The following is a 27,360-nucleotide window of genomic DNA, read 5'->3' as shown; positions in this document are numbered from 1 at the left end:
CTCTTTGTGCAATTATACAAAATAAATGACGTTCCACCACCAAAGACATAAAATGAAACCTTTTTGCAGTTGGAGCTCTCCCTCAGGCTGCTTCTCTAAAAGGTTCTTCCATGCCATCAGAAATTTGTGTAAATTATATTTTGGATTAATAACAGTACATTATGGTGCTGTTTTTTTAAAGACCGAAGAGAAGCCAAAGTGAAATGACCTTGTGTCAGGATTGACTTTTCCAGTGTAATAAATATGAAATCTTAGACTCACAGCCTTTCAGTCCCAGAAGAGAAGACCTTCAGAGTTTGGTTTCATAAGTTTACAAAAATCAACAGTGCAGCTCTAGTTTTTAATTCAGTGTCAGGTTTATTTTATTCCCTCTGTGTAAGATATCAAATACTCAGAAGTTGGCTTTGGTATATCCTTGTTCTTAGATAAACATGCTGAAGGAAAAGCACTCATGGTTGCTAGTGCATCACATTGCAGCTGAGAGGGAATCTTTGAGTAACTGAAGGCACAATCTTTTTTATTTTATTTTTTTTAAACAGTAGAGAGTTCCCAGATGTTGAAATGTTTGTGTGTGGGTGTGTCATTCTTCAGAGCAAGGAAGGAATCAAGAGAAATTTGTTTTCTTATTGTGGCTATTGAAAGAGTTTTATGAGAAGAGGCGTAGCAATCAAAGGAAAAGGGAGAACAGGCCAGAGACTATATCAAATTAAAAATAGATAAAGTATTAAAAAATTGCTTTCATGACATGGTATGAGATGGCAGAATATATCTAGAATAATTGGTACTACACAAAGTAGACAAGAAGAAAGCCTAACTTTTTTTTCTTTCCATTCTAAATCTAATTTAAATTCTAAGGGAAATTAAAATGTGCTAGGAGTGGTTCCTGTGAAATGATTAAATAAGAACAAGAATTAATTTTGATCTCATGAATGAATTTGATTTAAAGATTTTTCTCAGAGTTTTGTCCTCTGTGTAAAAGTGAGATTCTAAACCTTTAATAGATCCATTTTCAGTTGCATATTGAAAAGAATACAACCATATGTTTTAAGCTACTCTCTACAAAGAAACCAAACTTCCTAGCTACTTTCCTTTGGCCCCAGTTCAGTTTTTTCACTCAGCTATTTGTATATCTTAAGCCTCCCGTGTTTGTAGATACGTTTGTTTAGCCTTTTGCTTTAGGTGTGTTGAAAAACTGATCAGCTTTGTTTGCTGATGTCATTTTGCAACAATTTTAAAAGCTGCGGTATTTCCAGAGTAAACATATTTATCAATATATGAAAACAGCATATACTAGGAGATATAACACCAAAATGTGATATAACACTTTCAGCTTCAGAAGTACGTATGATCATGTTTTACCCATTTAGTAAATTCATGATCTGTATTATTTATTATGGACACTTTATGAAACCCTTCACTTTTGCTGTATATTAGAGCACCATAACATAAATTATATTTCAGTTTCTGGAAGATTCATGTTGTAGGAAAGTATCTCCTCATACAGACTTTCACAAGAAAAAAGTGCTTCAAAGACCATAGAAGAAACTATAGATTTGGTGTATTGCAGACCCTTTCTTCAGTTTTCATGTAAAAGACATAGGGTAGGTGTTTCAAAAGTGGTCAAAATTGGGTAAATTCAGCTTCTGAATTCATTTAGGTGGGGGGAGAGTTAGGCAATTCTGAGCACTTTTAGCAATCTGATACTTAGATCTCACGTGCCTAATTTGGCTATTCTATCAAGGTTTTCTTACTGTGTCTATTATCATAATCGTATCTTCTGACTAAAGCTATACTGGTCCTGTTTGGTCAGCTAGGGAAGCAAAGATCCAGATGTGGGTTTGGGATATTACAGGAGAAATGAGTATTCCATTTCCATAAACCAAATCACACATGTACCAGTTACATTCTGACTTAAATTACAGTATTCAGAGCTCTCAATTTTAAAAACCTATTATCTAGTAATGTTTGTATTAGAGGTGTCGGTAATCCATATTATTCCTCTCCTGGTACTTGATGTAAATTGGAATTAACTTGGGAAGTCAATGGAATTACAAGTGTAAAAGTGGTTAAAGGAAAGAATCTGTACCACTGTCCCAAAATACATAGCAATGCAAAACTTCCAAATGAAAAATAAAAAGCATACACGTAGTCTTTAAGAACAGGCATGTTGCCCTCAGCTGTCAGTATACTGAAAATCTCACCCAGCTGGGATGTTGAAAATTGAAAGTTTAGCTTTAGCTTGAATCATGTAACTTCATGGGTTTGTGATTGTGGAAGAAATTAGCCAAAATATTAGTGGGGCTGTTATCCTACTATATCAATAGAGTGATCTGTGTCACCAGGAATTCAGTTTCAGGTGTCTGCTGGCTGATGAAGCTTCCCTGGGACCTACTTTCCTGGCTATCACAGCGATCACTTCTACTGTTAGGGTTCTGATGAAGAGATCTACAGATGAGAGAATCTGGAGACTGTTGGAGCCTGCACTATATTTTGGATTGTGCAATTATTGTAGAGTACAGATCCCTGCTGTGTAGTCACTGCTTGTAATTGGCACTTCATTCTCTTTAGTATGTACACTGACTTTACGAGTTATTTTAGGCCCTGGCTGCCAGCCTAAAAGCTGATTATTATTATTTTTGTGTCTATGATAGCGTGTGGCTATGAACATCTAAGCATTTGAGAAGAGAGGCTGTAAAAATACAAATGTAAAATACAATATTGAAATATGAAACCTAGATCAGAACAATAAAACATTGCAGGATTTATTGTAATTGTCAGGCAAATATCTAGTGCTGTGGATTTTTGAGCATAAGTAATAGTCAACATGGCTTTATCTAATCATCCCAAGCAAACTTAATTTTGCTCTGACAGGATTACTGCCCATTGCTTCCCACAGCTCCCATTGGTCGGAACCGTGACCCATAGCCAGTGGGAGCTGCAAGCAGCCTGCCTGCAAATGCTCAGGAAAATAATGTGTTTAGTGGCCCACCAGGGTCTAACTGTGGTGAACCATGTCTAGCCCACTGGCTGCTTATTGCCCACTGCTGATATAATCACTAGATGAACTGGTCAGATGGACTCAAGTGACAGCAATGTGCAAACTGACAATAGCTCTGGCTTTCCTTCAGCATATTCAGGTTGAACCTCTCTTGTGCAGTAGGACCACAGATGTAGCTAGATTAAAGAGTCCCAGCCGCAGAGGTTGAGAGCCACTGGCAGCAGTGCTGGTCTGTTTGATGGTAGCCTGCAGGGCCAGTGACGGGGACAAAGAGCCCCGAGAGAGGCTGTCACCCCACAGGGGATGGGCAGCAGGGGCAGGGAACCTGGGAAGCAGCTGCTGGCTTGTGCAGACCAGTGGCAGAGATCAGATCCTTGCCATCAGCTGCTGCTTTGTGCTGAGCCGGGTGCAGGGAGCCCTGCAAGCAGCTACTGCCTGGCACAGGCCTGGGGGCACGGAACGGAGCCAGGTAGGTGGTCTGGAGAAGGTCAGACCTCCATGTTCTCCCGGGGCAGCAGCCAGGAGGGAAGCCGTGGGAGAGCCCGGACATCTGATCTCCTCTGGTCTGGCAAATTCCCTTATTTGGAACCACTCCGGTCCTTAGGGTGACAGACCAGGGACATCCAACCTGTATAATCATACCACTGATGCTAAGATGTTCCAGGGTTTGTGTTCTTGTGGTTCTTAAAATCCAAAGCTCTTGGTAACTGTTGGTCTTGGAAATGTGATGATGGGAAATAAATCACTGGAAACAAAGGTATCCAACCAGTAGGTGGCTGACATAAACCCCATGATACAAGAGCGCTTTCACTTAAAGCGATAGAAATGTAGCCGTGTTAGTCTGGGGTAGCTGAAGCAAAATGCAGGACAATGTAGCACTTTAAAGACTAACAAGATGGTTTATTAGATTATGAGCTTTCGTGGGCCAGACCCACTTCCTCAGATCAAATAGTGGAAGAAAATAGTCACAACTATTTATTTGGTATATATGGTTGTGACTATTTTCTTCCACTATTTGATCTGAGGAAGTGGGTCTGGCCCACGAAAGCTCATCATCTAATAAACCATCTTGTTAGTCTTTAAAGTGCTACATTGTCCTGCATTTTGCTTCACTTAAAGCTACACTCTATTTTAATCTCAGGCACTTACATATCTGCAGCAGGTTAGTAAAGTCTTTCGGCTGCTAAGGAAGACTTTAAACTGTGCCTGAAAGAGGCATTTAAATTGCTCTGCTTATTTAATGGGCTAGTGTAACAATAATATATCAATAAAAGAACTTGTTAATCAAATAACTTCAAAGTTCAAGCGCAAGAGGTCTCCCTAAACCATCAATTAGACAGATGTGATTTTGCAGAGCCCTCATGTCCTGAGGGCCCTGGCAAACACATCCCAAAAGGCAGATATAGATAAGCTTCTTCTTTTTCCAAAACAAATACCTCAGCGATTTCAACAGAGATCTTATCAGGAAGGACACAGGGTCAGCCCCGCCACCCCAATCAATCTCCTTCCCTGCTTACTTCTTGTTTAGATGTGCAAAGGTTGTTTCAAAGCCCTCCAAAGACCTACTGATTGAACCGCTTTTGGCCACAAGCATAATAATCAATATTCCAATTATCAGTAGTGCTCCAGGCATTTTGGTGGTCCACCACAATCACCCCATGCATGTGGGTGAGAGCAAATTATGGATAAAGAACAGCTGACTGAAGAGAAACTGGAGCAGAAGTGATGCGGGGGTTGTTCAGAAGAAAGTAGTTTGAGGAGCTGCAGCCACAGTGTAGGCTGTGTCTAACGGTTCACATCCACAATTGGTCAATTCCATCATCTGTGCAAACTGTTGGATTCCTCATAGACTCTGAGCTCTCTCCCATGTCAATGGTGAGAGTAATGCTTTCTGCCATCCACTAGCTTGGAGACTCTGTCCCATCCTAGCGGGTGAAGATCTGGCCTCACTTATCATGCCTTTGCCACCACTTGGCTGGACTACAGCAAGGCTGTGTACCGCAGAATAAAACCTTCAGTACTTTGTAAATTCTACCTGGTACAAAATATTGCAGCACAACTCCTCAGCGACCCCTCCTGCCCCTTTAAAACACTGCCTCCGCTCTATTCAAAGGGGCAGCTGTGGAGCCCGGGGCTAGCTGGTACTTTCACATTGAAGTACCCCTTCCCCCCTCCCTTTGATGCCTCTATTTCGTAGAGGCAGCAAGGGGAGGATTGTCTAGTCAACATTAATATCTGATAAGCAAATGTTTATCGGCAGGGCTCGCCAAACCACGGCGAGCCCCGCTCGCCAGCCGCGCTGTCCGGTGATCTGTGCATGCACAGATCTCCCAAACCCGGCTCTTCCGGGTTGCAATCTACTCGCCACAGGCGAGTAGATTGCATTATTTGTCGAGCCCTGCTTATCGGATAGTTGACTAGTCGAGTAGTCTTTAACATTCTTACCCATAATCTAATTGGTGGGGAGGACAGTGGTGAGAGGGTGTGGATGCCATGGAGGAATTGTTGGTCCAATATTTTTGTCAATGTCTCTGACTCTAATCAGTCTAGCTTATGTAGCTGCCATAGTAAACCTCAGTCTTAATATTTTTTTAGATCTGATAATATTGATTTTTCAGATGTGCTTAAGAAAACGGCCAGAGTGACACTATATGCTGAAAGAGTATCTACTGATAGACTTAAGTGGGGGCTCTTGTTAGTTCTGTGGCATGAAATGGGGAATTAGAATTGAAAATACTTTACCAACTAGATTCAAAGTCTGTTTGAAATGGTAGAGGCTGTATTTTGCTTAGCTAAGGCCATATCTGTTAATGCCTTTCACTTCAATAGAGTACAAGACAAAACTGCTAACGAAGTTAGCCATTGTTATATTTTTGTCACTTGGCAGTCTGCATTGACTGCTTTTGGAAGGCATCAAAATTAAAATTTTTCAGAAAATTCCATTCTGCTCATCTAACTAATTTACACTTCATAATGTACTCCACTTACTAGGAGTGGACTCAAGAGTCCTCCTTAGAATGAACAAGGTTAGTCACCTACAAATAAAATGTAACAACCTTAGTGGTGTACTGTGACAACCAAACTGTGCTAGTCAGTAGGTAGAGATGGGAATGACTCACCAATTATGTCTCCAATTAAAAGTACATGGCAGAAATTCAGGGCTCAATCCATCTCCCATTGATTTTCAGTTGGAGTAGTATTGAGCCTTTATGTAGGAGAAATGTATTTTAATTACCTAGATGAAATTTGTTCAGAATACCCTTTCACATACAAAAATTTCTTTTAAATACTTGTAGTTTGGATGAAACCTAAATACAGCACTTTTACCCCAGCTCAGCTGGAATTAACTACAGAATTACCACATTATTTTTTCAGAGCCTGATGTTGGCCCAGACCCAAGACCCTTCCTAATTTAAGAGCTACAGGAATTGCAGAGTGAAGCATACGACATTTCTTGTTACAAGACAAGGCTATCCTATCCATACTCTGAGAATATTTTTAATACTGCATCTTCTTTCCTAAGTTTGCATTTCTGAAAATTCAGCGTTCGGTATTTCTGGTATAGTTAGAGTGACAAAATACCACATACACCTGGTAAGACAGTAAAGGATTTAAGGAAGAGTGAAATGCTCAGACCACTGGTAGTGGCATTTTGGGGAAATTACAAGTGAGGCTTAGTAGTTAATAAAATTACACCCCAGACATAACTGAACAGCTTAAAAATCAAAAACAAAACAGAAATAGTTTAATGTACTTTCTTCCCATGCCTCTTGAAATGTTCTTCTGTTTTCAAACATTTAATACATAGCCTTATTTTTGAAAGGTGCTGAGCACCTGTATGCTCCATTATCTTCACTGAGAGCAGTGACTGATCATCTCCTTTGAAAAATGGGTCATTAATGTCAATCTTTTTAGTGATATAATTTGCCTTTGGCCTGAAAAATAGCAATCTGCTCCCACCAGTGAGCTTTTGTACTTTGTATCCTAGATGCCTGTCAATGAAGCATTTGACACCCATGGTTCTCTAAACTTCTTGCCATCCTGCTGTGATTAAGATTTTGTTTAATGAGCCTTTATTAAAAAAGAACACACTGAATTATAAAACAGAAAATGTGTGCAACTATTTAAAAATCATTATACAGTGATTGCAACACATTAATAGTTATGCAGACTTGTTATACAGAAAAGTACATATCCTTTAATTTCCATGTAGTTTATCTTAAAGGGAAAATAGTATGGATTAAAGAAAAAAGTTTAATATAAGAAAAACAAAGATGCTGATGTTCAGAGGGAAAAGATTAATAGGAAATGATTAAATGGACCCTAACAAAGGTATATTCTATTTAATCTGAAATGAAATAATTACGTATTTGAATTAAAAAAAAAGAATGAAATGAAATAAAATATAGTCAACCTTTTATATATTTCTTTAAAAGATTTAAAACAAAGCTTTTGTTTAAGTTAAGCAAATTGTCGCAACTTTACACAGGTTATTATTTAATCTATGTAGCATTTAGTGAGTTTTTTAAAATTGTCATTGTTACTGAAGGATATAATCTCTTGATGTCCTAGGGTTTATAGTACATGCACAGTTCTCCAATTAATGCAAATGGGAATAATTCATGAAAATCTACCTGCATTAAGATGAGAATATTCTGTTTCTTCTGCATCAGTTGACCTTTTGGGTACTCAAAAGAGGTCAGGGACCATTTATAATAGTAATACTTAGCACTTACCTAGTGATTCACTTTTTCAGTGCTAGATAAACATTAATCCCACATATGTTAGAAATAGGAAAATTGATACAAAGGTTAAGTGAAAAGTTATCCATATTCAGAGCTGAAATTAGAATTTAGCAGTTCTTGGTTACCCGAGACCTTAAACAGCACGTTTGGATATTAGCTAGTACTTACTTTCTGTATTGAGGGGAAAAAAACATTAAATTAATCTGTCTTGTTTTAGATTAGACAAAAAAAAATTGAAGCTGAAGGTTCTTGGGGAGATTTATGTATTTAAGGACATTTCCAGAGATTTAATAGGTTCTATAATAGCTGTGGCTTTATAACAGTACCCAGACATTGTGTTAATGAACATTTTCATTTACTATGTTTTTGATCCTCATCTGAAGTCCATGTATGTCTGTTTTATTTGTCCGTAGAGTTAGATGGTCTCTAATGAGGAAGAAGGGAAGTATGTTGTTGTTGTTGAGAGTGAAAGCTGCAAAAATGCAATATTATGCCTCTCAAAGCATAATAAAGTTTTAAATCAGTACTATACATAATCAATAGCACTTGCATTTTTAGCAGAGTTTTATTTTCACATGGATAACTGCATTACCCATGAGCCAGAGGACCTTTATGCTGAATTGAAGGTTTTCTGTATACATTGGGTCAGATTCTCAACTGTTTTAAATCAAAGTAGCTCCTTTGAAGTTGTTGTAAAACATCAGTTTACTCCAACTGGCACTGCGGCCACATCTATCCATTTGTCAGCTCCAATTACCACTTTTTTTTTCTGTGACCAGAAAATGCTTTCAATTTTGTGAAGAATTTTAGGACTAAAAATACCTTATTTTTTCCTTAGTCTCTAAATTTTATTACAATAAGATTAGATTAGACTTTGCTGGTGTGGATAGGTTTGGTTGTGGAAGCAAATACTGAACAACAAGTACTAGAATTGAGCTAGCATTTATAGTGACAATGCTGATGTAGTCATCTATTAAGGTAGCTGAAAATGTGCTGCAGCTGCTAAACTATCTGTAGTCCTCAAAGAAAAAGACAGTTGCCCACTCTAGTACAAGTGTGAGCTTTTACTTTTTATGACAGCTGTTTGAAACTATGGCAGTTCTAAGCCCATGCTGTCTTGTAATACTCTTGAACATTTCAAGTCCTGCCAAAAAAGCTGTCTATTCTAAATAACATACAAGGATAAATAAATTGTCAGTTTGTGACTTTAAGTTTGCACTATTAAAATCCAATCAGACCTGTAAATCTTCCTTGATACCATTTGTTGTTGCCTCTTCTATATACTTTTTAGGTTATTCTTTTTAACCAGCCTATTTAGGCATAACATTTTGACGTACAGTTATGCTGATTTGTTTTACAAAACTGCTTAAGTGTGCAGAGTTTTACGTGCTTAAATGAATCATAGTTTAGGTAACACTCTGTTCAGAATTTTATATTAAAGTAGCCTTCAATGTTTATTTTTGAGTGTTCAGCTGGCTATTATGAGTGTTTTGGTTATTACTACATTAAATTTACCAAAGGTAGTTTCTCCCAGTCACCTATGGGAGTTATTGCTTCAAGAAATGTCAGTTCAGTAAGGGTATGTCTACACTACAGCGTTATTTTGAAATATCTTATTTAGAAATAGTTATTTTGAAATAGCTTATTTCGAAATAACGTGTCTACACACAAAATGCATTTCTAAATAGCATTTTTCTATTTCGAAATAGCGCGTCCTCACTGAGTGGACTCTGAATCGCATTTAAGGCTGGCTGGAACCAGTTCCGGCAGGGCACCAGGTCAGGACTTACTATGTGGGGCTGCTGCCTGAGGCTAACTGAAGTCTGTGCTTAAAGGGCCCACCCGGACAGCTGGTTCTCAGGTTTCCCTGCTTGCTTGTCTACCTTAATGAGGGACAGCAAAGCATTTTTGTCTTGGCGTGCTCTGGTTGCCCTCACTTGGGACACCATAGCACTCTGCAACATGGAGCCAGAGCTGTCCCTGGGCGCTCTGGTGCTTCTCTTGGACGCGTTGCTGTGAGCCTGGCTGCACTTGTTGCAGGCTGCCATCCGGGAGATCCATCGGAGGTCTGTCAGTATCCAGGAGGCCCTGAGGAGCAATAAGAGCCTCCCTGGTCTGCCCCACTGGGGGCCTGTGCCTCACTCCTCCCTCACGTCCTTCCTCTTACCCCTCCCTAACCCCCCTTCCTGTGGTCAAATAAAATACATGTATTTTCTTGAAGACAAACTCTATTTAGCAAAACTGGGGGAGGAGGGAAATGAAACTATGGTGAGGCTGGGGAAAGGAGGCGGGAGAGGGGAGAAGAGAGAATGGGAGAGGGGAGGAGGAAACCTGGGAGGAGGGAGCTGCAAGGAGGAAGCAAAGGGAAGAAGGGGGAGGGGAAGCTCAGGGTTGGGGGTTTCACCAGACCAACTTGATTTTCATGCAAACCTGCTTCTAGGTTTGCATGTGGTCTTTGGTGGCCAGGTTGGCAGCTATCCTGCCATAGACGCCCGCGTTCCCCCATCTAGTGTGGAGATCATGGACCTCTCCCCCAACTCGAATAAGGTCCATGATCTCCTCCCTGGACCAGGAAGGCACCCGCCTTCTCCGGGCCCTGGCAGGCTCCTGGGAGCTGGCAGACCGCTCCTAGGGAGCGGTGGTGGGATGGCTGCCAGTGGCTTGCTGGCTCATATGTTTTGGGGCGACTGGGTCAGGGGCAGTGACTGCCGGATCTGGGCTGGCAGGCTTGGAGCTGGCACAGGCACTGTGGCCAGAGTCAACCCCTTTAAGGCTTCCGGGGAAGAGGGAGGGAGAGGAGTGTTTTTGGTTGAGGAAGGCTGGAGGAGGAAAGGCTGGAAGCCCCCTATTTTGATACAAGTGTCTACACAGCACTTAATTTGGAATAGCTATTTCGAATTTGGCGTTATTCCTCGTGGAATGAGGTTTACCAAATTTGAAATAAGTGCTCCTCTGTTTCGAATTAATTTCGAAATAGGAGTTTGGCTATGAAGTTGCTAGTAAAGTTATTTCGAAATAATGGCTGTTATTTCGAAATAACTTTGCTGTGTAGACATACCTAAGTGAAAGGAAGATGGCTTATTTTCAGTGGTAACAGATCTTCAATTCAGCATAGATGCCAGATTCATTTCTAATATAAGTGTATGCAACTCCATTGATTTCATTGGCGCTGCATCTACTTTTCAAAAGGCTACGGTTAGACCCGTGTCAATAATTGTTGCCCTAGAAGAGTCTACATTTGATTCATGAAGAATTTTGATATCACTTCACTGTACATAGGTATTGGATAGGAAGGTTTGATAACTGTTGATTTCTGGGTGTTTACTGGTATAAGGTGCAATCTTAATATTTTTCCAGTATAATTATTTCATATCAAAAGTTCTCCAAATTTATTTTCTATGCCAATAGTCGCATTTCTCAAATAGAATTGTATTATGATCTGATTTAATCCCCTGAAGTAACAGAAATACATGATTACTGGTGTAAAGTCAAATAATGTGGCCGGGATGGATATACTGGAATGTAAACTTCCACATAAAACTTTGCCTTCAAGAAGTGCGATTTAGCCAATTTAGAATGACATAAATTAAATAGATTTTGAAGAACAGTTCACATGAGCTGGTGGATATGAGGACTCAGGAGGGCCCTCTCACGTGTCATTCTCAAGAAGCAGTGTATCTGTATGTTTTTGCAGGCATTGTCATTTTTAGATGTGTTGGCAGGCTTGGAAAAGAAAGCAGGAACTTTTAGAATGAAATGCTGAATTTGAGCATGTTTTACGTTATACTATTCCATTCATTTTCACTGCAGCTAATCTCAATTCAAATGACTCTAAGAACAGAATCAAGCCCACTGACAGGGTGAGTGCTATTAGCATAGATACGAGTACGATAAATGTATACATTGTGCTGGAATGCCTAGGCGCCGTGAGTGAGATTCTGGGCTGTGCTTCTAAGAGGTGTAACTGCAGCGCATATAGACGTACCTGATCTCTCTTTAATCTAGCTAGCTTGAATAGCAATAATATGGAGCTTGGCAGTATGGTTTAGCCACTCAAATACTTGTCCAGGTGGGCTTGTGCAGGCTGTGTTGTCATTGATACTGCCATGACTTCATTGCTGCCACTATTCAAGCTAGCTAGATCAAAGATAGATTAGCTGTGTTTACATGTGCTGCAGTCACACCTCTGATTGCAGTGACAACATACCCCTCAGTTACCTCTGGGACTTTTCTGGAGCAGCTCGGGATCAAGAAAGCACAAAGGAGACTTAAAGCTGCCTTTAGGTCCCCATCTCCTTGGACTGTGAGTTGTGTTAAATCTCTTAAAAGCGTAGCCCAGAATCTCCCCCATGCTCTCTGATTGCAGTGTAGACATAACTTAGAAAGGCTGCCAGGGATGTCTAAAGGTAAGTTAGTCTCCACCGGTGTCCCTGTGGGATGCAACATTGCCCATACACTTTCCAGCACTGTGTGCCATTCAGGCAGGCTTCTGCTGTCCCCAGGCACTTCACCCAGTGCAGTGCATCTCAGGGTCACTTTCTGTCATTCCCACCAATTTACATGTTGTAAAGAGGTGAGTGTGAAGATCTCACCCAACACGTTGAAGGGAAATGAATGCTAATGGCTAAGGTACTGGTGACAGCAGTGTTTTTCTCATGGAGGGCTTTAATATTTTTTTGACATCTTATTTTTAATCTTCAGAGACAGCAATATATCTGTATGTATCTGTGGCCACTTGTGCACTAAAATGCTTTTAAAAAACACCTGGACTGAGATTACTGAGGCTCTTTTCTTTTATCTTCCCCTCCAGAAATTGGCTTTGTTTTGTAGCCAGGAGTTACAGGGCTGTTTAAGAAGTGGAAAGCTGGTGAGAATGAGTTCTCCACCTGACACACTGTAGTTTCTATAGATTAGTTATTCCATGCAATGTAATTCTGCCTATAAACTGTGCGAACCCACAACTCACAGGCACGTGTTGAAATTTGTGTAAGAATGAATTTCAAAGATTATTAATAATCCAACTCTACACCAAACCACAAGTAAATAGCAATGTATCATGTGAAGAGAAAACTCCACTGTCGACATAGTCAAATTACAGATAAGCAGATACATTTATAAATAAATACTTGTACAGTATTTGGATATTAATGCCTCCCTCCACTTAAAAATGAATCTGAACACTGCTCTTGAGGTTACATGAATTCCTCAGTAAATGTAACTATCCTCTTTACTTAAATAGTTTCAATTTTCTTTCTTGCAAATGCCCCACTTTTTGTCACTTATTTGGAAATGACTGAATATTTGAATATTAATATCTCCTGCAGTGAGTTGATCTTCAGGGTAATGGCCCAGTAGGGAACAAGTAGGGCATTTGATTGATGGGGACAACCAGCACAGTTACTTGGTAAGTCAAGGTGTTTCATAGCATGGTTACTGACTAGCACTAATGAATATGATGGGCTTTATGTGGCCTGTGTGGCAGTGCTGTGGCAGCAGCAGCTTTGCAGGGTACACGTGGAGATGAGGGTCGACTAATAAGAAAAAAACATGGTTATCAGTATTAAAGGGATGAAAACAGTGGTAAGGATATGAAACTTAATGTCTAACTGATCTTTTACATCTCACTTCTGATAGCTTTCCCATCACCAGGAGAGAGCTTCCTCACAATTGGTCCATGAACTAATGTAATTAAAAACTATGATGGAAGGATATAAAATATGAACTATTACTAACTCAATTGACCAGCTCAGTGTATTTAAAGGATTTAGACTAGTTTTTGTTCCAGCCTTTTTCAGAAGCGCAGAATAGCTGGAAAAAATTTAGATGACCCACATAGCTGAGAATTTCCAGCATAGGGGACCTCTTGTCTGGCCCAATGCTTTTGTACCTTGAACTGGCACGAGCAATAAGTCTGGTTATACACTCTGGCTATGCTCAGCTGGTTCATAAAGGATTGTAACCAACTGGTGGAAATTTAAGTTGATTTATGGTAGGACTAAGGGTGGTGCGGTCTGCTCTGAGACTTGAGGATCTGTAAGCGGCTGTGTCTCTGCTCCTGGGGCTCTTGTGCATTTCTAAGTGGAAGCACCTGTGTGGAGCCCAGAGTCAGCAGGTCTTCCCACTGGCTCTGGCTGCACATGGAGTTCTGCATTCCTCCTGTGGGGGCTCTTGTACATTTCAAAGGAGGAATGTGGAAGTGCTTATTGACTAGTTGAGTAGTTGATGGAAATTCCATTGATTACTCAACTAGTAAATTACTCGTTAGTTAACATCCTTACTACATTACACCATGACCCCCTTCAGACAACAAAAATTATTAGGATAGGAGGGGGGAACAAAACCTGAATCTGTGGGGAGACAAAGCCTGAGGCCTATTGTCTTGAGCAGAGGGGCCAAAGCTTAAGGGCTTCGGCCCCAGGGGGTCCGTAACCTGTACCTTGCTGCCCATGGCTGAAGCTGTTGGGCTTCTGCTTCAAGCAGTGGGGCTTGGGCTTTGGCCTGCAGCTCTAGTGACCCCATTAAAACAGGGTTGTGACCAATGTTCCATCTGTGTGTGAAATAATTTCTGCATGTGCAATGAGGCATGTGTGAATATGCACCATCCGGAAGAAAGAACAGACCTTGCTGTTGCGCTCTACTAATCGGCTTTTGGACAGTATTTGAATATCTCCTGAGCGGCTGCCTAAGTGCACAGCATTCAGGGAACACTGGTTGCAAGCCACAGTGGGCGTCCCAATCCACTGTTTGAGAAAAGCTGGACTTCTATTTTGTCCTCCAAATAGGCATTGCTTAGTCTTGCCACATAAGGTAATTCCTCTGGCACACCTAGATCTCTGTCTGGAACTTCTCTCCAATGTATCGGTCTTTCCAATAATGTGATTCTGAGCAATCAGGGAAATATTGCAAATGTGGCTGCTTCAGGGCTGCATCAGTACGCTCTGTTTACCTTTCTTCTCTTCATTGTGGTATGTTTATGTATGCACCTTAAAATTGCTCTGATCATTAAAATCTTCTCGCAGTCCAAACACATGCCTAACTTGTCTAGTATCACCCCTAATTCTCATTCATCATAGCTGCTTCCCAGGTTTCTCCATCTCATTGAGAATATTTTAGATTATTTTCCCTAAATTCATTTGCTTTCATTTTTCCAAGATGAATTATTTTCTGCCCATGTTTCTCTAGACCTTTTTGTAGTATTTTCCTCGCTGTTTGTAACGTCTCCCAATGTAGAATAATCTGTACAGTGAATATTGTTAACTCTTTGCATTTACCTTAATGGCATAGTAGTATAAATGAGCAATTCTGATATATTTTCACTTTTTGGACTTTCCATCAAAGTGGCATGTTCTTGCTGTGATGCTGTTAGCAACAGAGGTCATTATTTTCATATAGAATATCTGCATGACAATAAAGCGAGGCTCATTAAATAAGAAGCCAGAAACTGGAAAGAAAAATTTAAATCAGTCAGCTGTTAAAGTATTGTGTGCAGTACACATATACTGTATTCATCATTCCAATTTCTTCATTAATGAAGATATGATAGGATGTTATCATTCATGTGGAATTGCTTAGAAACACTAAGTACTGTGAGACTGTTTTTACATTCTTAGTGCAGATGTTAATTTTTTTTGCCTACACCATTATTTTCCGGTTTCCAGAATAAGACCAATTGATGACCATGTTAAGACTGATTCAGAAGACCATAAGATTTTCTCATTTATTGGAAAGTGCAACATTTTCACTTCCACATGTCAGAAGTTAAATTGAAATGGCAGTTGTTAGTAGTGCTTCCTTCTACTAATGGGGAATGAATGAATCTAGTAATTGTGGAACTCTTCTTCACCCCAGGAGGCTTTTTCTACAAATGACAAAAGAATTTTTAAACCGACAACCAAAAATAGTCTTAAAGATAAAATGGCTTTGCAGTTCCAGTGGGCTGATGGGATCTCCAGCATTTCGCCAACTGGTGTCTTCATGTGATCCCCTTTTTCGTTGTCTAGAATCATTTTCTTGCTAGATGTAGTTTGATTGATTAGGTATGGAGAAGTTGCTAGTATGGTTTTCAGAAGTCACCCATATGGTGTTCTGACTTGTATCTTGTTTTTTCCAATGGTGATAACTATTTGGCTGCGTGCTTGTGATCTTCCTGTAAGCTGTGTTGGCTTTGCACAAGTTGCCAATATAGCAGACTCTGAGAGAGCCTCAAACACCACAGAAACAAGTATGGTACTAACTTCTGCAGATCAGATGTCTACAGTTAGGCTACCACGTGTATGGTTATTAGAATGGACTCGGCTCAGTAGGTAGCATGGGATTCGCCATTGCTCCCTAGGCTGTACAAAAACAACTCCCTTGGGATACATTTTTATCCATAGGTACAAACAAGTAACACATCACTCCTAAAGTATCAGGTTGCCACCCTCTGCCATTGCCTAGATCAGCCGTGGCCAATGCAGCTGTTGCCTCCCAAAAGTGCGGCTCGCAAAGCTGTTCCTGTGCTCCCCCACAAATTGCCCCTGCTCCCTACCAATCCCCTCCAGCCCGCTGTGCTTACTGGGTTGGAGTTGATGGGTTTTAAAAATGGTGCCCAAGATGGTGGCTGTCTTAAAGGGGCAGCCTCCTTTAAAAAAATATTTTTTCCTTTGCTCAACCATTTTGTTCGGGGGGGGGTGGGGGGGGCTTTTTTTTTTTTTGCCTGACAATTCTGGTGCAGCTCTTTGCATTTTTTCCGCCACTGTTTTGGCTCTTTGTTAAATGGATTGGTCATCCCTGGCCTAGATACTACTCATTACCTTGTACATGGGGTTTGGTCACTTCAATGCTGTCAGTTTAGACCCCGTCCTAATGTTTGTTGTTTGTGGGGAGTGTGGTGGTACCAAGACGTATCTTCAGAGTGTTCTGTTATGACCCCTAAGAATGTGCTTCTAGCCCAGGGGTGGGCAATAATTTTTTGCTGGGGGCCACTTCAAAAATTTCTCAAGTTGGCCTCGGGCCTCTAGTGAAAGGGGCAGGGCCAGGATACTTCTGGGTTCCCCTCCCCAGACCATGATTGGTCTGGGAGTGGAGGAGTGCCTTTGCCCCCCCCCCCCCCAGGTTCCCCTTAGGTGCCCATCCCCCTGGCTGGGAGGAGACTTCCCATGCCCCCCACCCCACCCCCAGGCCAATCAGGGCCTGGAGGCGGGGGAGTGGGCAAAGTCTCCTCCCGCCCTGCCAGGAGTGCACAGAACTTCTAAGTGCTGCGTGCTCCTCACAGGGTAGGGCCAGGGAAGAGGAAACTTCACATGCTCCCCCTGCCATCAGGCCCATTTTGGCCTGGGAACGGGGGAGTGGCAGAGCCTCCACAGACCAGATCCACCTGCTTGGCGGGCCAGATCAGGCCTGTGGGGGCCTTTTTGCCTACCCCATTCCAGCATGTAGCTAGTATTGTTTACTATTGTATACCATGATACCTGTTCACGCCAGGTTCTTTTTACAGAACCTGCCTCTGGTCAAGACTTTGCTAATATAAATCCAAGTTAAACTCTGAGCAATTGTGTCACAATTGGTCCATGAACTAATGTAATGAAAAGCCTCAGGCCTCACACCAGGCTTACTACAACTAGGATTTTTTAAGTAGTTGTGGAGGGTGACAGTGATTCCTTACTATCACTGCTGAGAGTGCTCAACTTTGCAGCTCACTGCTCACTAGCTATAGGTTGTATGTACCATGTAGGCAGTTGGGTTCCATCTTCAGACCAGCGTGCCACTGCCTTCTGCCTCTAAATAATTGATTCACACATACTAACTTGGATGCCCAGTCATAGTTTCAGTATGTTGGAAATACGGTAATTACTTGTTTAACACATGCCCGCTTAACACGTTTTTGCAATAGCACGATTTTTTTTAGGGAACTTTTTCGAATAACACGACCATCTCTGAAATAACACTAAAGTAATCAAGTGGCAGACTACTTTGTGCAGCAATATAAGTTGGTGAAAACAGTGATAATACGTATGAGCGGATGAATACCTGTGGTCACAGTGCTTCTCCACTCACTCTTGTTTATCTTTGTGTTTTAACAAACCACAGCAACTTGTGTTGCTAGTTATCTTGTGTTGCTAGATATCTAATGTTGACGCTGATGACCCAGCACCAACAAAAAATTGACTTTACCACCACCACCTGAAATGCAACCCCCACCTTTTCCATGATTTTTAATGGGAAAATTGACCCCGCATAGCACGTTTTCGCTTAGCACGAGCATTTTCAGAAACGCATCTATATGTAAGGGGACTGTTACCCCTTACTAAAACTCTGTGGGAGTTTTTTGGTTTACCAGCTTCAGAAGGGGAAGGGTTCATGAGACTGACAGACCCCAGAGACAATGGAAAGCAGTCAACACTCCAGCTCAGCCTGACTGACAGGTTGTAAGTGGGGATTGTTCTGGCTCTCTCTCTGGGCAAACAGGGAGCTGAAAGAGCAGTGCGAGCTGTGTGCAGGAGAGGTCCTGCAAAGACAGAGATCTGAAAGAGGAGTACAAGAAGAAGTCCTGCAGCGACAGAACCAGACACAGACAGGCCAAGCAGTGCAGACCCTGTGTTGAGCAGCAGACTGGCAGTGCTCAGAAAGCCAAAAGGAACAGAGAAGCAACACAAAGAGCTGGAACTGGCCAAGCAGCACAGCCTGCAGCTGGATGTGGTGAGCTACTGGGACCTGCAAAGTGTGGGGAAAGGCTCTGGACTGGGAGAGGGGTCTGGCCACTTAGAGACTGAGGCTGTGTGGTCACTGCCAGTGCAAGCGTGTCCAGCCTGCAGCCCCTTGCAGCACATCCAGGGCTTCTAAGGAAGAGACTGTGAACTGTCCTTACACTCTGCAGACTGCTGTGTTGATGTGCCTGTGCTACAGAGCAGGGCTGTGTGTTCCCATTTAACCATTCTCATTGTTTCTTATTCTATTCTCTTTAATCAGTTGATGTTTAATAAATTGTATTTGCTTTGAACATTATGAAGTGATCACTGGGCCAAGAAGGCCTGCAGTGTAAAGAGAGCACCTCGGAGTGGGGACACCCTAACTCCTGCCCCTAGTGACTACAAGGTCAGGGATTAAGCCCCAGGAAACCTGGGCCCAGCCTTGTTGGGGTTTCAAGGGCTCTGCTACTCAGGAGAGTGGAGGGGGAGCCCTCAGGATCAGGGAGCCGTGGGGTAAAGGAAGTGGGAGCGGGGACTCAGATCCTTTCGCTGGTTCATTTCACCGGGGTGTATAGAAGCCAGGAAAGTTCCCCACAAGAGCGGGACCATTCCCCCGCTTACATATAGTGTTAAACGCGTAATTACTGTAGTCACAAGAGGAACCTGCTTGATAAGTTGTTAGCTGACTCCAGTGGTGAGTAGTTCTTGCAGTAGAACAGTTTTGTGTCTGAAAGGGGGTTAGGCTGAAGGGAAACATTCAAACCTGTATCCCTGCATCTAGATCAGAACCATAACATTGGGCATTGTTGGTGATTATCTTCCTTGATGGGATGTAGTTCATAATATGTTAAATAGAATGACAGGTATGTATAGCTATGTCTTCAGTCATTCTAGAAGGTCAGAGGTAGCCCTAAGGTGTTGTCAGGTAGTGAAGAATCTAAGAGACAGAGTAAAGTTCAGAACTGTAATCACTGCTCCCTGGGATAGACATTCAGTACATGTTTTACTCAGGCAGTGATAATTTTTCTGCCCTTTTTTATTTGTATTGTGTTCTTGTCTCATACAGGCATTGCTTGGGAAAAAGTGCCAGTTAGATGAGTCGAAATAAAAGACAGGACTATGTAGCACTTTAAAGACTAAGAAGGTGGTTTATTAGGTGATGAGCTTTCGTGGGCCAGATGAGTGACCGAGAAGAGTGTGTCATTGGTTTGGTCAATTGAAATACAGTTATAGGCTACAATTTGCTCATGGTATTTATTTTAAAATTTGAAAAGAATTATGGCTTTAGAAGCCAATTATGCCAAACCATAGATATCTCTTAAAGTATTAAACACTCAAGGCCGGCCCGAACCCTTTTGGCGCCCTGAGCCCGGGTGCGCAGCGCTGCCCCTGGGCGCACGGAGCATGCACGGCCCACCCATGAAGCACGGGCCCGCCCCCCCAAGAGTGAGCGGGCCTGCCCCGGGACACATGACACATGCACACACCAGCCACGGCTGCTGGCGCGCAGCCCAGTGCTCGCCCCCGGGGCGCACGGCGCATGTGTTGCCCAGACCAGGCTGGTGGGTGCTGCTGGCGCGCGCGCCGGGCTGTGCAAGGCCCCGCGGCCGTGGGGGAAAGGGCGCTGCTGGCCGGCCCCATAGGGCCGGCGCTGTGGGAGCTGGGCGTGCGGCGCCTGATGGCAGCTGTAATGGACGCCGCGCGCCCCTTACAGCTGCCATCAGGCGCCCCTCATCGGTTGGTGCCCCGGGCAGCTGCCCAGCTCCCCCATGCCTCAGTCCGGCCCTGTAAACACATGACTAAAAAAGGGCTTTGAGGTGAGAGAAGACAACAATAAAAACCCCTTTGTTTCCTGTTTTCATCTCATGCTTCTATAATTCATCTCTATTAAGATGAGGTGCCTATTAACACTGAAATAAAAGAGAAAACTAACTGATGCTCTGTTTGTAGTAATTTAAACAGATAGTTATGTGGGGTTTAGTATGCATTTATTTATAAAGAGTTTTTTCCGCACTGACTGAGGCTAAGTTCATATTCATGCACCTGCTTATGTGGCCTAGTTTACCCACACTTGGCAGGTATGCATAAGTCCCTTCTGATTTAGACCCAGCCATGACTTGATAGCTATTGTATTGCTAGAAAGATGTCAGGGTATGGCTACACTACAAAGTTAATTTGAACTAACGGACGTTAGTTCGAATTAACTTTGATAGGCGCTACACAAGCGCTCCGCTAGTTCAAACTTAATTCGAACTAGTGGAGCGCTTAGTTCGAACTAGGTAAACCTCATTCTACGAGGACTAAGCCTAGTTCGAACTTACTAGTTCGAATTAAGGGCTGTGTAGCCCTTTAATTCGAACTAGTGGAAGGCTAGCCCTCCCCAGCTTTCCCTGGTGGCCACTCTGGGCACCACCAGAGAAACTCTATTGCCCTCCTCCCGGCCCCGGACCCCTTAAAGGGGCACGGGCTGGCTACGGTGCCCGTGCCAGGCGCAAGCCTGCCAGCACCCAGCCAGCAGACCCTGCACCTGGCACGGCTCGAGCCAGCCACCCGATGCCCCCCAGTCCTCCCCCTCTTCCCGGGACCAGGCTGGCAGCTCCTGGGAGCTTGCCCGGGACCGCAAGAGGCGGGCACCCGCCTGGTCTAGTGCGGACATCGTGGACCTCGTCCCCGACCTCCGCACTAAGCACAGGAAAGTGGCTGTCTAGGGCAGGAGAGCTGCCAGCCTGGCCACCCAGGAGCAGGAGTGCATGAAAATCAAGGTGGTCCACTGAGACCCCCGACCCTGAGCCCTGAGCTTACAATGGCCGTACTGGGTCAGACCAAAGGTCCATCTAGCCCAGTAGCCTGTCTGCCGACAGCGGCCAACCCTAGGGACCCTGGAGGGGATGGACCGACAACAGTGACCAAGCCATTTGTCTCGTGCCATCCCTCTCCAGCCTTCCACAAACTTTGGGCAGGGACACCACTCCTACCCCCTGGCTAATAGCATTCCATGGACCCAACCTCCATGACTTGATCTCACTTCTCTTTAAACTCTGTTCTAGTTCTAGGCTTCACAGCCTTCTGCAGCAAGGAGTTCCACAGGTTGACTATTTGCTTTGTGAAGAAGAACTTTCTGTTACTAGTTTGAAGCCTGCTACCCATTCCTTTCCTTTGGTGTCCTCTAGTTCTTCTATTATGGGAACTAATGAAGAACATTTCTGGATGCACCCTCTCCACCCCACTCATGCTTTTATAGACCTCTATCATATCCCCCCCTCCATCTCCTCTTTTCTAAGCTGAAAAATCCTAGTCTCTTTAGCCTCTCTTCATATGGGACCTGTTCCAAACCGCTCATCATTGTAGTTGCCCTCCCCTCTCCCACCCTCTCTCTTCCCCTCTCCCACCTCCTTTTCCCAGTCTCCCCCAGTTTTGTTCAATAAAGAGAGATTCTATTTTTGAACACACGTGTCCTTTATTTTGTACATCAGGAAGGGGGGCTAGGGAGGGGTAAGTGGAAGGAGGTGAGGGAGGAAGGGGGTACGAGCTCCCGATGCGGAGGACTGGGGTGGCTCTGCGGGCTTCTGGAGGTGGAACCTCTCCTGCAGACCCCCCGATTGCCCCCTCTCCCCAGATGGCAGCCTGCGGCAAGTGCAGCCAGTCTGATGGCCGAGTGCTGTGATGTGCCCAGTGTGGGTACTCCGGGCACTCCAAGCCAGGACTGCTTTGCAAGCGGGGAACCCTGAGAACTGTCTGTCCAGGGTGGGGGTCGGGTCCCTTTAAGCAGAGCCCTCTGCTAGCCTGAGACAGCAGCTCCACGCTCTTAAGTCCTCATCTGATGCCCTGCTGGCACTGCTTCCAGCCATCCTTTACCCCGGTTCAGGGTCCACTCTGTGTGGACAAGCTAGTTCGAATTAGCAAAACGCTAATTCGAACTAGTTTTTTAGTCTGGATGCGTTAATTCGTACTAAGCTAATTCGAACTAAGTTAGTAGACATACCCTCAGATATTTGTGCCACCTAGCAGTAGGCTCACAAAATGGGAATAAGCTATTATCTCCTTTAAGTTGTAAATATAAAATCAGAAGAAATATTAAGTAATAAGGCAATGTGAGGTTTTGCCTGTGAAAGAGATCAGGCAAACTCAAACACTATTTCCATGAGCCTAAGGTGCAAGATAAGGCCAGATAAAGGAATAGTTATATTTACCAAACAATGAAATATTTTCATCTATTTAAGACAATTTTTTACACAACATGTGGCAGTCTGAGTTTTTTGGATAGTAAAAGCTTAATTGTAAAATCCATGATCATTGTAAAATTTTCTTTAACCTGTAATTTACTAATAAAAGTTTAAAGAAAGTTTTGTATCTGTTCTCATGGTATTGATAAATTATATAATCTAAAATATTAAAATATAGCGTGTTGTTTTATTCAGTTTAAACTTAAAGTGCATATAAGTAACTGAGTAAAACTCAGAGTACTAGATAAACCTAATAACACAGCTCTTTGAACAATTATACAAAAGTTCCACAGTGGGTTTGATGCAACTTGATTTCTAATAACTGCCTTATGGTTGTCTCCTTCAAGAATAGGACAATAGCAGCAGGGTGCCTTTACTAGTGACCTTTTATCTGTCCAAAGGCACAGGAGCTGAAAGATACTTCACTGAACTGTCATGAAGTTATCACTGTGTATCTCCAGGTCAAAAGTACATAAGCAGCAGTATGTTAATATTGTGTATTCACCTGGTGATCTGTTCCATTTACCTTTTGGCTTTTTAGTCACACAAGCCATTAAGATTAGAAGTTTTGATCAACCTTAAGCTGTCTTTTTCAAAAGAGATTGTCTGTTCCTGTAGCGTAACCATGGAAACAGACAAGGAACCCTTAAAGAAAGTGATCGAACATGCTGTGCTAATTAATCCTATCCTACATTTTCCTTCAGCTGAAAGATGCAGTTAGATAAATTTTGCATGAGTAAGCATATTTGGATGCACAAATGGTATAAAATATGTAACAATTTCTTTACAGAAGAATATTTGGAAAACTGGTAACTGTCATTTTTCTTCATCTTTAGTGCATCAAAATAAGAAATACTGTCTTGTTAGTTTCCCATATTTTTGATAGTTTTGTATTTAAATAAATTGTAAATATTTCTAAAGGGCAAAGATATTCTTGCATGCCTTGAGATTATCCAGAGCGCATATACTGAGTTTGGACATAGGAATCTAAATGTGTATAATTTCATGTGCGTAAGTTACAGTCTCAGTTACTTCGATTGCACTTGCAGTTTGGCCAGTTAGTCGCCTAATTTGTCTACATACACAGCTAGAAAAATTAGGCCATCATTGCAAACACAAATTGATTCTTGAGCCCATCCAGTGCTATTTTGCTGCACCGAAGAGGCTAAACACTAGAACTAAAAATGCCCTCAACAATTTTAGGATACAGTTTTCTTACATGCTAAGGCTCTATTAATCATTTTTCCTTTCAGTAGTGAAACTGAACTTACACAGACAATTGTGTGCAATGTGCATTTCTGAAAAAACTGGTACTCCTGCCAACACAGAGTTCAGTGCAAGAGAAGATACTGGACCGATTTATGGCCAGGGAGACAGATGAGAAAATGTCAGAACATGTAAAATTGAACCCAGAATGATTATTAATGTCTGAAATGTTTTTATTTTCAAAATTCTGATGCTCTAGTTAGACTATCCTCCTACACATGTCTAATCTGTATAATCAGTAGATAACCCAATCTCTGCACAAAATTTTGCCAACGTTACTATGGTAATATATTCATTGGGATTAATTGTTCTTAAATCACTTCTCCAATGTATTAAGTATAAAAGTGCCAATGCATTTTGCTTCGACTTCAAGCACATAGTCCTTAATTTTCATTTTTTGTTTTAAAAATATTTAGTGCTGATCAATATTGTAGATACTTTTTACAATTTGTAACATTAAATGAAAGTGTTTTGGTTCTCCTTTAAATTGTTCAGTGAGGTACCAGAACTTATAGGGACCTTCTATTTTAGTAATTTAATTGTCTTTTGGAAGGAAGTTATCTTTCTTTCTCTTAGCAGGTTAAATTCTAACAGTGTGTACTCCTGGCTCCCATTATTTACATTTACTCGGTAACTCCCAACTTCAGGGATTGTTAGGACAGTATGCCTTGACTGTCCCTATTCTTGTCTAAAGAGACTTGCTAAGCTATGTACGGCAAATGACAAGGTTTAAGGATGGCCATTGTACCTACTGCTCTTTCGATAGACTGTAGTTTGGATGGCTTAATTACAGAGAAAAGAGTATTTCCTGCTCCCAAACCATCCAGGAGCTGAGCTCCCTTCCTCTATAATGCTTGTCTTCTAGGACAGTGGTTCCCAACCACTGCTCCACAGACTAGTGCTGGTCCGCGAACCACTGGCTGGCGAGTACTGGTGGCTCTGGGGGTAGGGGCTGAGGTACACTACCCAGTGACTCCCCTCCTGCCACGACTGTTGGTGGGGCAGGATGTGCCTCTCCCTCTCAGCCAACCAGGACCGGGCAGGAGCAGGGTCTCCTTCTGGACATGGAAGAACAATCCACTGCAAGGGAGGGCCGTGCAGATCCTGGCATGGCAGCCTTAGATCAGCCGTGACCCAGGCAACAGTGCTCAGATGGTGGCTTGGAGGCAGCGTAGGGCTAGGTGAGAGGGGTGGGGCAGGCACTGGGGAGGTCTAGGGGGTGGAGCTAATACTGAGGACTCTGGGGGCAGGGGCTAGAACTGGAGAGCTCTAAGGGGTGAGGGTCTCTAAGGGGCGGGGGGCGGACTCTGGGGGACACTGGAGTGTCGGGTAGGGAACTGACACTAGGAGGCTCTGGGAGCAGGAGCTAGTAGTGGGGAGGAGCTACGGGGACAGGGCTGGCACTGGGGGGTGGCTCTGGAGATGGGGCTAATCATGGGGACTGGAGGCTGACACTGGGAGTGGGGCTTCTGGGGGTTTGGGTACATGAGCTATGAGAGCTACAGAGCTGCTGTGAACAGCCAGCTTCAGCTCCAGCAGCCGCCCACCATGTGGCGGTTGCTGGGGCTGAAGCCAGCTCCTGTACGGTGGCTCAGGGATTTGGGGTATACCCCTGCCCCAATTCCCGGAGCCACTGCAAACAGCCAGCTTCAGCTGTGGCAGTCTCCCGCCACATGGAGATTGCTAGAGCTGAAGCTAGCTTTTCACAGAAGCTCTGGGGACCAGGGCTTTTGGTGGACTGGTAATATTTTATTTACATATTTGCATATTCATTATTAAAAATAATGAATATACAAATAAAATGTTACTGGTCCGCCAAAAGTTTGTGAATGGGTTTGCTGGTCCATGGTATAAAAAAGGTTGGAAACCACTGTTTTAAAAGTTAGGGAATAAAGCTTTTTGTACATGCAATTTCTTGATGTATAGACACAATGTTAGTATTTATGGATGCAACTGTTGGGAGTATTCTTTGTAACTGTTTTTGAGTATTCTTTGTAAATGGATATGGATCTCTACTATTTTATCATCTGACTCTGAATGTGTAGACAAAGGGAGGTTAGGCTGCTCTGGAAAATTACCACTGTGGTACTGTTGTCCTTAGATTTTTTTTTTGCTTTTATTTTTTATATTAATAATAATTAATAATGAAAGATTATCCGTGCAGAAAAGTGATGAGTTGAAAGATGAATGGTGTGGGAAATAACTTTTTTGTTTGTGTTTTTTTTCCTTTTCTAGTGTAAGCTAAACCTTTCACAGGTGTCATTAATTCCATATAAAAATCCACCTATTGTCTAGAGTTGTTGTCATGCTGGGATTGTTCTTCCTTGCTTCCAATAATTGATTTTAAGGGATTTATCTGATTTACTTTTGAATACTCTGTTTTGAAATGCTAAATAAATTCTAAAGATAAATTCCAGATGATGAGATTATTTCCACCCCAGATTTTTTATATTTATAAAATATAAATAAAAATGTAAGACATTTCAGTGGTTTTAGTTATCAGAGACTTGTCTTATTGTTCTGTTAGAATAACAAATCTGTTTAGCTATGTACTAAATGATAGTGCTTCTTTTTCTTCACTAATTAATTTACTACTAGGCCAGAAGAACCAGAAAGCAGTCTTGTATGCAATGCGCATTGAGATTCCTATGACATACACTGCCTTTTAAGATGTGAACTGTACACATCTTAGTTCTCTTTATGCTTATTGCTTTTGTACTGTGTTTATCCTACAGGCCTTGCAAGAGCCAAATCAGTCCCCAGCCACACATACTCTAATGAAGTGGTTACCCTGTGGTACAGACCTCCAGATGTCCTTTTGGGCTCAACAGAATACTCCACCTGCCTTGACATGTGGTAAGAATAGCATCCTTATACAAGATAATCCATCTAGGTGCTTGGGCTTCGGCTTACTGTAGAAAATATCTAGTAAGATTAATAGTGTAGATAGACTGCCTGTGTGTGCTAATCCTTGTGGATTCTCCCAAATACTGCTTCCTGAGAACATCCCCCTGCCTGGGTATTCAGTACTTTACAGCTGTCCAGTAATGATACATTGACTAACATGAACAATAACAAAGAAGCAATTTAATCAGCATTGCATATCTTTTGTGGTCTTAATTTGAAATTCTGTTCTGCAGAAGGTAAATTTTCTCTCCTAATAAACAGGAAAAGGGGAAAGTGCAGCAATTCAACATACAAACAATGTAAGACAGTTTCACAGCTGTGTAACAGCAATAAACTATTGTTACAAATCCACAGCCCGTTCGGAGATTGCATTTGTCACTGTGCTGCTTGTCATGGTCATATCCACTCAGAACTTCAAAGCAATGGCAGGTATAAAAGCCAGAGTCTTCTGTTACAAAAAGCACAGCCCTGATATTTGGTCAACATCTACCTCAGCTATTAGTAGCATGTTGACTGTGTGGTGTCTTTGAAAGCCAAAGTAGTGGCTCTGAGGA

General features: G+C 42.5%; 1 protein-coding gene across 3 annotated transcripts in view; it reads left to right on the top strand.

Annotated features, from left to right (window-relative positions):
• CDK14 (cyclin dependent kinase 14) overlaps positions 1 to 27,360 on the top strand; it is a 530,833-nt gene that overhangs the window by 297,378 nt on the left and 206,095 nt on the right. For all 3 annotated transcript variants that reach the window (XM_075922396.2, XM_014569231.3, XM_075922397.2), the window contains one exon: positions 26,635 to 26,755. In XM_075922396.2, the coding sequence (XP_075778511.2) occupies positions 26,635 to 26,755 (121 nt within the window). The remainder of the gene's footprint in view (positions 1 to 26,634; positions 26,756 to 27,360) is intronic.

The sequence above is a fragment of the Pelodiscus sinensis genome, chromosome 2 (assembly GCF_052426305.1).
Source record: "Pelodiscus sinensis isolate ZL-2025 chromosome 2, ASM5242630v1, whole genome shotgun sequence".
NCBI classification, from domain to species: Eukaryota; Metazoa; Chordata; order Testudines; family Trionychidae; genus Pelodiscus; species Pelodiscus sinensis.
Note: the sequence above shows the minus strand (reverse complement) of the source record. Positions and strands in the feature narration are given on the sequence as shown.